The following is a 12,431-nucleotide window of genomic DNA, read 5'->3' as shown; positions in this document are numbered from 1 at the left end:
TTTACGCTATTCTTTATCAACCTTGCAGTGACAGATCTACTGTTGCCGCATGCCATACAGACATCTGAATTTACCAAAAATCACATTCAAAATACCTACCTAAAGTTTACTGTGTCCAGTCTACTCAAAATTCTTTTTACATTAACCTGCATGATGCTCAGCATTTTTAGAACTATCAAGGATTTTACGAGAGACTTTGATTTAAAAGGGAAAAAAGTGCAGTGCTCAACTTGTTTCTTTCTTTGGTCTTCTTTAACAAAAAATGAACTTCTTTGCTTTGAGCTGATTGGAATTTTTACAATGAACTATGAAGCTGACTGTTGGTTCTATTTGCCAGGGGGAGGGCCCTCGTCATGTCCCAGGATAGCTCAGTCTCGGACTAGCACCCCCTGTCGACAGCAGAGAGCAATGCAGAGCAGCAAACACTGTCCTGTGTCAGAAGAACAACTATATGAGCAACGATGGCTCCACCCATTTTCCCTGTTATGAACGAAGCAATTTTCCGTTTCCAGATCTTCAGTCACATCAAATTAAGAGATGCCATATCTATCCAGCATGATGATAATATTATGATGTAGCTATCCAGAGGCATACTTCCATAGCATTGGACAAATGATTCAGAAGAAAGTTGATCCGTTCAGTACCTCGGTCCTGGGTAGCCCGTTCCCCACCAGTCAGTCCCCAGGATGCTCTGGACAGGAACGGTTTACCTCAAACCACTTGTCAATACATCTGTAAACAGAACACAACAAGCTTTAGTCAACTTGTCTACATCTCTCTCCTTCCCTTATGCAATGCCACAGTTTTTTGCACGTGTACAGGACAATGTATAGGAGACAAGAGAGTATATTGCTTTCAATGACGCATGAAAACGCCATAAAAATATAGAACCTAAAAATGGATATCTATGTACATAAAAAAAACGTGTGGGCTTGTTGATCAACTTTGAAATCAGAGTGCAAACTTACCCTTTGTGATAGATGCACAGACAGGGCAGGCGCGCTATAGTGTCTCCTTGGGAAAGATCTTCAAAACATATGACACATTCTCCAGCATCAGCAGCAAGAACATCCTCTGTTCACACAAAACAATGGAACACATTCAATCAGTTACACCCAATAAAGGACCGCCTTTTAACGAGGTACAAGGAAACTCAATACAGAACTGTTATCTAACCTCCAGCAACCTAAAAATAACCTGCCAAAAATCCATCCTTTCAATTATTTAACAAGGTTGGAGCAAAGTCAGACGTCATAACAGACCTGACCTGAAGTAACCTGTTACTGTATGATGAATTTGTCCTTCTACCAATGACTGTCCTTATGGGTGGGCTTGTTGTTGGATGTTGAACTTTACTTGTGATAACAAATTCAACATCATTTTGGAACATTTGCAGGAGTAAATGAAGTCTGCATTTTGTATTTCAAACAACAAGTACTAACTAATCTGAAGTGAAGTATTTTCCTTCATGATATCACTTTGTTATCACATTATAACACTTTAATATTCACAGGTTTTGTGATACATGACACCAGGGGCCAATCTGTAACAAGAAATGAAGCATGCCACACTGTGATATAAACATGGTTTAAAGTGGCACCCAGACATACCTTCTGTCCAGAAATATGTTATGGGCCTCTTTCTAAGAAGGCTTGCAGTACTTTTTTTCATTAAGCTAGAATAGCCTAGATGACTAGTTCGGAACAAAAGGTTCCTGACTGTCCTTACTTAACACTTGATTGAATGGAACAGCCCTTACTAAATCAATGTTGCATGTAATATCAACCACGATGAGCCCTTACTAATTATGGCCCATGTTTCCTGGGGAAAAGGACAAAAGAAGGAGGGACCTTTATCCTTTATAATATAAGCGTGCATCCAATTATGACCTTATTCCAGTCCGATGAAATTACTTGTTCCTCTGAGAGTTCCTCTGAGACAATATAACATCTAAGTTGATGAAATATGAGAGTAAGAAGTTGCTACATATACATCTGTATTCTGGACACATTTATATTTGCTCACTAAGGTCTGACAAACCAGAAATTGAGTTGTGGTAGCCCTACATGTACATAAGCACATGTGTGCATGTGCATGCATGTATTATAGTAATTATGGTTCATCAGCTAAATGACCTTCAGTCTGCTGCATGTCCAGTTTTTGTTCTGTTATGATCAGCTGCACGATTTTGTCAGTACCTGGTATACAATCCATTAGTGCATGGCATTTCAAACTATGTGAATGACATCTTTCTTTTTTTTTTCTCCGGTTCTGTACTGAATGTTTCTTAAATTTAAAATGGTCTTGTGTAACATTAGGCTGATCAATAGGACAATTCAGTGAAGCTCAACATTTGTGGATGGACAGTCTGTTTAATATGGTTCAAGTCAGGTCAAAAACTTACCGTCCAACTTCTGCTTGGACAGTACCATCAACGGTTATATATGTAAAGCAAGTAAACTTCTGTACTTTTACTTTCAACATGTAATAAGGTAGATGTAGCAGCTTGCTTTGACACATTGGTTCAAACTATTAACAAATTGAGGTTAGCCTTCCTTTTCAAAGTTTTACTTGCCAAAAACCACTTTGTGTAATGCAATTGAAGCCTGAAATCAGCCAATTACATAGCTAGTGGTTAGGATGATGGCGGCCACTTCATTTGCATACAATATAGCTACCAGTCATGTGGATGATGCTTCCTAACAGCTTTTGAGGCTAAAGGTTGAAGATGCATACCTGTAAGACAACATACTCACCTGCAATCTACAAATTGACATTGCAGAAAAAAATGTACGTGGCAAGCTTAAATAAGTGCTGGCTTGAAATGAATCACTTATTACACAATACTGAAATACAGTATTCTAAGCCCTGGCTGTACTTGCAGCACTGTTACTAGTGTTTAGTGATAAGTAGTTGTTCCACGTTGAACCTACCATTGTAGCTAATCCTGGGTTTGGTCAGGCACATAACAAGGTGGCACTCAATGTCATCAGGAGGCACAAACTTAGAGCAGACAGGACACTTAATCCCTGAAACAACAGGAGAGACTTGGTTACAAGTATAACATGTGACAACCTATAGTTAACTTCAAACCTGCCCTGCACAAAAGCAGGATGTCTGAAAGATTCTGTATGATTCTTCGTCATACTGAGAAATAAAATATTAATACAGGTTTGACGTAGTTCTCATGCCAACTCCTGTTAGTTCCTCTGGAAGCAAACACTTCTGCAGCTTCTGGTGTCTGTCACATAGGCATGTTGGTCTGAAGGCTAGGTAATGTCAACCATTGAACCATGACCCGAACTTACACTTATCTTTAGACAATCAGGATTCATACCCAATTGTCAGGTTTGGAAGAAAAAATGTTGGCAAAAACAACGAGACAAGACATTTGTTGTGACTGTATATGGTTCAATAGTCACTACAAATGACACTGTGGGAAACATAACATGGCAAATCCACATATGGGGGCGTCTATACCATCATGTTGATATTGGGTTTCAACTGGTCATATAAACAGTGACGCCAATGGGAATCCAAGGGCATTAAAAGTTCCCCCTGAGGAGATTAAGGATAGTACTGGCCATATTCAGCAACCAGTTGTGTCTAGACTACACATTCACTGTAAACACAAGTTCTCTACTCTGTATCCCAACCGTGTTACAACATAGAATCATTTTATGACACATTTGAAATGGTCGTTATCATGTCTGACTGAATGTGACATCAATTACAGACCCACACCCAAGGTCAGAATGTTATCATGACATGCTGGTGCCTCTCCTTGGCTGTAAAAATTCAAAAATTTTGTTTTAACTTCCACTTCATAAAACATGCATCAAACAGTGACATTATGATTCAGTCCACTGCTCAGACTCTTTGGATAAATTACTTTGTCACATTGTTTATTTTTCCTGCAAACAGTGTCAAACCCACAGATTAATGTTTCCTGTATTCTGAGAATCTCTGCGTGTTTAATGTCTACTTACTCAATCTTATCACAGTGTTTGCAAAAGAGCTCAATGGTATTCAAATTATGCAAATCTAAGCCCACATCTCCACCTTGTCAACAAGCAGGCAGCTTTCAGACATTCACTTAGCCTTGTGAAGTGGTGCGTTCCACCCTGTAGCACAGAGTGGTGGGGTGAGCCATGGGTCGACTGGCACGAGGATGGAGGATAAGATCACAATACAATAAGAACCCTTATAGGGACCATACTATGTACATATAAAGTCTTCACACCCATGCCTATGATACTCAAGACACTTAACTTCACCATGTATGGATGTACAAAAATAACAGAATTACTGTGTATTGTGTTTTTTTTTTTTCTTAAAAATAAAGTTTGCTGAGATACACACAAACACCTACAATAGTAAACATATTATGCATGGATTGACACAAAAGAAAAGAGTCTGAGCACATGTGCAAACCACAGGAGGAATAACTGGGACAAGAAATGTAAATAGGTGCACTACTTTGAGGGGTCAACAGTGCAGCTGCCACATTCCATAGATGTTCCTTAAAAAGGTTGGACTCTTGTCTAAATTAATGCTTGAGACACCACACAAAGGCCATTTCCCATTCTTTTCACATTTAAAAGTTAGTGTGTTTTTTTAACATGGATATTTAAGAACAAAGAAGCTCTGGCTTCCTGCAGATGACAATTCTTCTGATCCCTCCCTTTCCAGCTGTCCACTGTGGACATTGAAACAGTGAACAAAGGGTAACATTACCACTCACAATGGAACCATGGCACCACTATACAACATTAACAAACAGTGAAATTGCAATCTCAGGCTTGGTCATAGTCCATTTCCTCAATTTGATTACTAAAACTCTGCTCATGTTATATAAACAGTGGGTAATGGTGCCAGCATATTTTATGATGTAGAAATCGTAAACCAATGCAAACGGTACAATATTGCCCAACATAATTCACTTACGACTTTTACTTAGCGCAGGGTTAGTTAGTTTTCCTGCCAGAAACTTTGCCTAACTGAATTTCCGCGGTAGAATTGCCAAAACATGGCTTGCAATAAAATAAGTAGAGTGTCTGAGGTACCACGCCAGGGGCTAAGCTGGGTGGACAACCGTCGTGAAGGCCAGCCGCCCCAAGGTTGTGGCCAACACAAAGTCAAGGGAGACAGGTTAAACAGTACTAGGTGACATGCGTTTCCTGTTAAATTTAAAGCAACTAAAAGTTGGGACTTTACGTTACATATACGCTGGTGAGTGTAATATCTTAAACACATGCCTCCTTGACAACTTATAGAGCCTGTTGTCAACGTTTTACCGAGGAACAATTAGTGTACATCCTACCACTTAGCAGCGATGGTGCGATCAGCTGCACCGGCAGAGACTGTGCGGCACCCATGGGGAAAAGCCTGCCATCGTCCGGTGTACTATTTTCGCTGTCCGGAGCACTGTATGCGCCGTTTGAAGGAATACTCAATGGCTGCGGACCTTGCACACTGCCAAGAGAGCGTGTCCTGTTGCCGATCCTTGGATGCAGCCCCGAGGCTCCGGGGACATGACCGTGAATCTGGTTGGGGCCAGGCGAGCTCATCGCCACCCCGCCATTATTCCTGGCCGTGGCGCCACCGCCATTAGAGAAGGTCCTCATGCGTGTGTTCGTACTTGTTTAGCCCCCATATTCTCTTACGCAGTCTACAGATATCGGCGTGCCTCAGCAGAAGATTCTGGCTGCTTTATCAAGATGAGACGGTGTCAAATCCTCGCGAAAGTGTCCGTGTAACAGTGCTTCATCATTGCAGACATCCGCCATGTTTCCTCTCCGTGCTGATGACCAAAACACTGTGACATCATGCAGAGTTAACCAATCAAACTTCGGCTTAGGGAGGCAATGCTCTCTATGACGTCAGGTAAAGCTAGCCAATCACAACTCGGCTTAGAGAATCCTCACTTTGTGACGTCACCTCCTTTGGGGACCATTCGCGCATGCGCTTCATTCGACTTAGCAACAGGCCAAAATACAAGTTTGTCGTGAGACTCGAAGAATTCCAGCAAAATGGTAGGTTTCTCACATTCTAACCTGTTTTAGCTGCCTCTTGATAACATATATGAATGACTGTTACAACCTGGGATGTGGAGGAATATGTAAAATGGCGATAGAAACGTAACGTGGATGATTTTGTCGTGTTTCGCTAGGAGGAGTATGTTTCACAGATTTGGGGTGGGAGGGCGGCAGATATGTCATATCATATTTCATGTCTTGTGTCATCATTAAGAAACAAGATTGATGTTCCTGTTTCACATTACAGTCTGAAGTTGAGGAGATGTTGAAGAGGATCCAGGGCCACAAGGGGGTCATTGGGATCATCGTCGTTAACTCTGAAGGTAATTTTTGTTTACCTGACATCACACAACACAACATCAGAAACCCTGTCATGTGCGATACATGTACAAGGTGTGGTCGTACATGTACGCTCAAAAAGGAATATTGGGCCGTTCAAAAAAATAACTGAGGAGGGGGGTGGGAAGAGGTCGGATTTACTATAAGGGGGTTAGGTGAGTGTGGATTTGGATTGAAGGGGTTTAACCCTGGATTTGGATGAAATTTTAGGGGGGTCAAGTCGCTTGGATAGAATTTTTAAGGGGCTGAGGCCCCTGGATGAAGGGGGGTCAAGGCCCTTGGATAATAATGAAAGGGGAGTCAAAAAGTAGAAAATCCAAGCTCTTCCACCCCCCCTCCTCAGTTATTTTTTTGAACGGCCCATTATGTTTTCCTGCAAGACCCACTGTAGCCCTAAGAACTTACAGTAATTCTTAATGTAAAGGTGCAGTCCCATCACTGAAACCTTAATTGTTCTTGTCAATCAAATGTTCATCTGCAACTTCGGGATTGTTTTTTATCAACAAGATTTATGGCAAGATTTACAAATTAAATGAGAACACCCCTGTCTGAACAAGCACTGTGCCACTCCACTATTAAAACAGTCTTCAACTTACTAGGTTATTCTATAACATGTAATGTATGTAATACCAGCCTGTAACACTAGCTGGTGCTTTTGTACTAACCTTTGTGTCACTGTGTATTTTGTGACATGGTGGCCACAGGTATTTCAAATAGCCCGGGAATACAGGTAGCTAAAAGCCTTGGCAACTGGCCCATCTTTAACTGTCTCCTGTTTTGACTTTTATGACTTCCAGAGTTGATTACTGATACAAGTGTATACATACTGTATTACTTTCATAGCATGTTACATGACTTACCATACTTATGTTCACTTAAGAAACTCTATCAAAACCTTTGTATTCTTGTCTGCAGGTATCCCCATCAGGACGACCCTGGATAACTCCACCACGGTGCAGTACGCAGGTCTGATACACAACCTGTCCAACAAGGCCCGCAGCGTGGTACGGGATATCGACCCGCAGAACGACCTGACCTTCCTCCGGATCCGCTCCAAGAAGCACGAGATCATGGTCGCACCAGGTAGGGAGGACCGTGCTGTGGTTGACTGTCTTGGAATTGAGTAACTCCATTGTCATTTAGGAACAAACCCAGAAGAGCGTAGAACAAAATGGAGAAAGCTGGTAAAATGGATACTAGTATGTAAACAATATTGATGGAAGCCAACAGGAATAATTATAGAGTGACAGAAGAAATTTTTTGTAAACCTAGAGGCTAGAAAGAATTGGCTACTCTACTAAAAATAACCCTTTGTGATCTGTCAATCCATACTCCATCCACACTATTATTAGTAATTACTTACAAATGTTTTTTCTTTGTTTCTTCCAGACAAGGAGTATATACTGATTTGTATCCAGAACCCCAGCGACAATTAACCACACCCATGTCCACCAGCCCAACAGCACGTAGCAAGTGTACTACTGCTCCATCAGCTACTGCAGTGATCTAGAGAACAAGTCGTTGCAAATTAGTGTAAATATTGGTTGAGTTGGAGAGTAAACAATACAGTGTCATTTGGTGGTAATGACACGGCATACTCTTTAGGTTAGGTGTTTATTTTAGGCCTTGTATTGTTAGGTATTTGTATTTCTGAAAGTTCCCTTTGTACAGCATTCCCAAATTGTCATGCACCATGGCTGGCACTTGTTTGATTATTTTTCTAAGCTCCAAAATAAGGTTACTTTTGACAACAGTAGTAGTACATAAAGCTCAGCCCTCTCTTTGCCTTGTAAGGACGGCACACATCCTGAATACTGAAATTTAAAAAAAAAACTGAATGGAGGCACTCCCATAGACAACAGTACTCCTGTAGCTGAAGTGCACAGTTTGTTATCACCCCCATGAAATAAAATGAATGACATCAATTTGGATTTGGATGAGATTGAAAATCTTGTGGTGTACTGTACTGGGGTAAGGATTGAGCATACTAACTGTCAATACAGATTCTTTCCCAACATTTGTTTCCAGCAGTCTATTTCATACACACCTCTATCTTCCCTCAAAGTTCAATACATGTTACTGCCAGTAAGTCTATGGTACAGTCAAGTCACAGCCATCCTCCTTTCCTGACCATCCTCTTATATTGTCCCTTCAACTACCAGTGTAAGACCCTGTTCATACTAGACTTATATAAACCGGTTGAAACCGCTAAATAATTAACCCGGCAAAAACCCGTCGCGTTCACACCAGACTACAAAACCGGTTTTTCAAAAACCCTGTCCAGCGAATATCCGGTTAATCGGCTATTACCAGGCTCCTCCAACATTTTTGTTTCGGTAGAGACCTCAATAGAGCCCTCCCCCAGCTTTTTCCAATTCGGCGATCAACTCCTGCTCCCCAAAAATACGTATCGGGAGCGTCTCGTCCACCGACCAGGTTGCGTTGGCTGATTCCATCGTAAAAATGAAGAGAAACCGTGGAAAAACAGTGGAAACGGTCTAAACAGCGTGATCAAAAAAGCTCGGAGGTCGCACACGGCCAGGATGCTGACCCCGTGACCCCAGAATTATGACGCAAAAACCGGTTCAATAAACCCTTAGCGTTCAGACCAGGTTTTTCGGTGGAAAAACCCCTCAAAAACCACCTCCCGAGGTGGTTTTTGAAAATCGGATTTAAACCCCTAAAAACCGGTTAATTTGCGTTCACACCAGGTTAAATAAAAACCGGTTTTTGAAAAACCGGTTGAAACCGCTAAATATAAGTCTGGTATGAACAGGGTCTAAGGGTATTTCTCATGTTAGCCCAAGTTATTGTTCAGAAATTTTATAAGTCAAGTGAGAGCAAGTTCCTTGGAGATCCAAAGTGATAGGCAAAGTGAAGCACATATGTGCTGAAGTAGTTTAAACAGTTTTGCATGAGTATAAGTCGACCTGAAATCTGTACATTATCTACCGTGGCCGACAAGTACAAAATTTTACACCGCAACTTTTGGTGTTTTACACCGCAACTTTTGGTGTTTTACACTGCAACTTTGGGTGTTTTACACTGCAACTTCTGGTGTTTTACACTGTAACTTTTGGTGTTTTACACTGCAACTTTTGCTGTGTTTTATACTGCAACTTTTGCTGTGTGGAAAACTTACACCCCTCCCCTTTTATAATGGACGGTCCCCCTGTCAGGTCAAAGGTGACAAAGATGGCGGCGGCAAGTCAGAAGCTGACGTCTAGGGACATTAAAATGAAGAAAAACGATGTCCATACCCAATAACAATGAACTAACCTGCAGAAAATTTATGTCATTGCTGTTGATGTCTGGAGCTGGATATCTGACGTCCTTGATAAATTTGTTGTGACGCATGGCAGCAAAAAGCAACATAATTTGTAATCACTGGACCTGGTCGAAACATTTTTAAATTTATGCCGGTCTATAGGCCAAAGCTAGAAAAACCTTTAGAAAAAAACTAACGTCACAACGTAGCGAAGCTTTTCCTCTAAAAAACTTATGCACGAAAAGGATAACTCAGTCGACGTAGTTTGCATGCCATCGTTGTCACCTTTGACCTGACAGGGGGACCGTCCATTATAAAAGGGGAGGGGTGTAAGTTTTCCACACAGCAAAAGTTGCAGTGTAAAACACCAAAAGTTGCAGTGTAAAACACAGCAAAAGTTGCAGTGTAAAACACAGCAAAAGTTGCAGTGTAAAACACCCAAAGTTGCAGTGTAAAACACCAAAAGTTGCGGTGTAAAACACCAAAAGTTGCGGTGTAAAACACCAAAAGTTGCGGTGTAAAATTTTGTTCTTGTCGGCCACGGTAATTATCCCTTGTGGTATTGTGCAGTACGGAGGATCATTCATCCATCATATGACCTATGATGATATGTGACAAACATTCATATGCAGGTATACGTAGCATATTGAGGAAACTACATTCAATTAACCTGTTTGGATGCTTTTAATACCACATAAATACAGTTTACATTTTTGGGTCACCAGCCAAATTAGCTGGACACTTAGACAAAACAGTATTCACCAGGTCCCACACACCTATGCACAGCCCAGACAGATATACCAAGTTGAAGCCTTCTTGGCATGCCCCTTATTATACACACACATGGCTCTGGAAATATGTCAAGCTTGCTCCCCTCCCGAGAGAAGAAATTATCAAAGGATGAAGTTCACGGCTCTCCATGTGTGTGTACCTTAAGTTTATAAATTTGGTGTGCAGGCTATATCTAGAATATGGTGAATAACTGGAACACACAGTAGATACTTTCTTCTTGTAATTCTTCAGGTTCAGGATGTACTTGCAAAAACTTTGATACATACAATGATGGCATGTGAGCATACTGGGCACATATTCATTTATAGATGTCAGTGACTTGGTTTGTGTTCATTCCATTCAAAACATGTAACTTACATTGTAAGGGTACCAAGATACAATAGCCACAGATTTTCAGGCGTTTGGAATTCCTCCTGGAGTTCCCAATATGTTAAGATGTTGCCAAGATGTTAAATTACACCCTTCAAACATTGATCGTTTTCACTCGAAGATGAAGCAATGAAAGAAACTGAACTGTCACATCTTTCCTGACTGAAAAGTTCCACAAATGAGCCCTCAAGAAATGTGCCAGATTACACACAGTGGTCATTTACGTATACGAGTATTAGCTGTCAAGTAGAGGTAGGACGGGTTACCACGGATACCAGCAGAAGGGATCTTCTTACACGTCATTCTAGAGTGAGTGCAGACCCATGATCTCAGCATTGTAGTCTGGAGTGGTAACACTAGGGTATCAGTACATTGGATCACAATTCCTCACGTCTAACTTGTTTCCTTCCTTTTGTAGTTTCAATATGGATGAAATCAACAGATGGTACAGTTTCAAAATAAAAGGGTTTTACTATGTCCTTTATGGCTAAGCTTAAGAGGAAGCGTTCGACATAAACCTGCGATCCTGTGTGAAAAACATTGGGTAAAAACAGGCGTTTTGTTTGTATGTGGGGCAGATGGTGCCATCCTGACTTGTGGTAATTTTCAATCTCCCAGATCCGATGTCGTTCATAATACTTCATAATACATTAAATGATTTTGATTTGGAAACTGACTGTTCCTTTGGACAACTTTTATAAACAGGTAGTACCGTACAACGTACTGACAGGAGTGATAGTATAACTTTTTACAGGCAGGTATACGTCACGTCATCTCAGTTCAAGTGCTCCATTTCATGGATCCATATAGTCAGTTTTTTCTAAGTTAAACTCCAACTTCACCGCTGTCGTCCTCTCCTGTGATGACACCGTTCGCCGTTCCACCGTGTGTCTCACTCTCAGTGTCCGGGCTGCTGGGCGCTTCGTTCCCGTCTGGGTTGGTGGAGGACGTCGGCAGCTCATGCTCATGTTGGGCGGGGTCTGAGGCGCCCTCCGCCTCCCGGTCCATGTCAGCGAGCAGTTTCTGGAGGAAGCGGATGTACTTCATGGCTAGTCGTAGAATTTCATTCTTTGATAATTTCTTCTCTGGCGGGTGGGTGGGGACTAATTTTCTCAGCTCGGCAAAGGCACCGTTGACGTTCTGTTGGCGCCAACGTTCACGCGAGTTGGTGAAAATTCTCCGGGCGATCTTGATGGGGTTTCCGTCCTCGTCGACGTCGACGCCTGACCGACGACGGATGCGGTTCCTGACCTGTATAGCGGCCAGGACGGGGCTGGGGCTCGGCCTCCCGATGCCTGCGGGGTAGCCGGAGGACCAGACGCTCACGGTACCGTGGGGCGACGTCGGAGTGGAGCCCACTTGGTTCAGGTAGGTGTATGGGTGCGGGCGGGCGAGAGGGAAGGGCTGAGGGGCCATGGCGTCGGACCGGTGCGGAGGGAAGTAGGCGTAACCTCCGGCTGGTACCACCTGTTGGGAAAAGATTGATATACAGTTGCTTTAGACGTTTACAACCAGACCAACATAAAACCAGAAAAGGGTTCAAGACTTGTCCTGGACATAGAACTATAAAAGACGACCTAGATTCGCTATTAAAGGCATGGTGTGACCGTTAGGTACTAGTAACT

The 12,431-nt window shown here is 42.1% G+C and overlaps 4 protein-coding genes across 5 annotated transcripts in view; 1 reads left to right on the top strand and 3 right to left on the bottom strand.

Moving 5' to 3' along the window:
* Positions 1 to 164, bottom strand: part of LOC109473376 (hydrocephalus-inducing protein homolog) — an 8,928-nt gene extending 8,764 nt beyond the window's left edge. Inside the window, exon 1 of the mRNA XM_019773237.1 lies at positions 100 to 164. Coding sequence (XP_019628796.1) covers positions 100 to 164 — 65 coding nt within the window. The remainder of the gene's footprint in view (positions 1 to 99) is intronic.
* The window catches only part of LOC109473699 (E3 ubiquitin-protein ligase ZNRF2-like), a 17,167-nt gene extending 11,303 nt beyond the window's left edge, over positions 1 to 5,864 (bottom strand). The window contains exons 1-5 of the mRNA XM_019773665.1: positions 5,324 to 5,864; positions 2,934 to 3,029; positions 969 to 1,074; positions 645 to 732; positions 22 to 430 (exon numbers count right to left, since the gene is read on the bottom strand). Of these exons, the coding sequence (XP_019629224.1) occupies positions 675 to 732; positions 969 to 1,074; positions 2,934 to 3,029; positions 5,324 to 5,627 (564 nt within the window). The 5' untranslated portion in view covers positions 5,628 to 5,864 and the 3' untranslated portion in view covers positions 22 to 430; positions 645 to 674. The remainder of the gene's footprint in view (positions 1 to 21; positions 431 to 644; positions 733 to 968; positions 1,075 to 2,933; positions 3,030 to 5,323) is intronic.
* A 52-nt stretch (positions 5,865 to 5,916) lies between these two features.
* LOC109473700 (dynein light chain roadblock-type 2-like) lies at positions 5,917 to 8,392 on the top strand. Its single transcript, XM_019773666.1, has 4 exons — positions 5,917 to 6,035; positions 6,286 to 6,361; positions 7,293 to 7,460; positions 7,767 to 8,392. Exons 1-4 carry the CDS (start codon positions 6,033 to 6,035, stop codon positions 7,811 to 7,813), a joined length of 294 nt encoding a protein of 97 aa, XP_019629225.1. The 5' UTR covers positions 5,917 to 6,032; the 3' UTR covers positions 7,814 to 8,392.
* A 1,813-nt stretch (positions 8,393 to 10,205) lies between these two features.
* LOC109474054 (protein lyl-1-like) overlaps positions 10,206 to 12,431 on the bottom strand; it is a 7,568-nt gene continuing 5,342 nt past the window's right edge. For both annotated transcript variants that reach the window (XM_019774269.1, XM_019774270.1), the window contains one exon: positions 10,206 to 12,273. In XM_019774269.1, coding sequence (XP_019629828.1) covers positions 11,632 to 12,273 — 642 coding nt within the window. In that variant the 3' untranslated portion in view covers positions 10,206 to 11,631. The remainder of the gene's footprint in view (positions 12,274 to 12,431) is intronic.

The sequence above is a fragment of the Branchiostoma belcheri genome, unplaced genomic scaffold, assembly GCF_001625305.1.
Source record: "Branchiostoma belcheri isolate BF01 breed outbred unplaced genomic scaffold, Haploidv18h27 scaffold3, whole genome shotgun sequence".
Lineage (NCBI taxonomy): Eukaryota > Metazoa > Chordata > Leptocardii > Amphioxiformes > Branchiostomatidae > Branchiostoma > Branchiostoma belcheri.
This window is presented reverse-complemented; position numbering and strand designations above follow the sequence as displayed.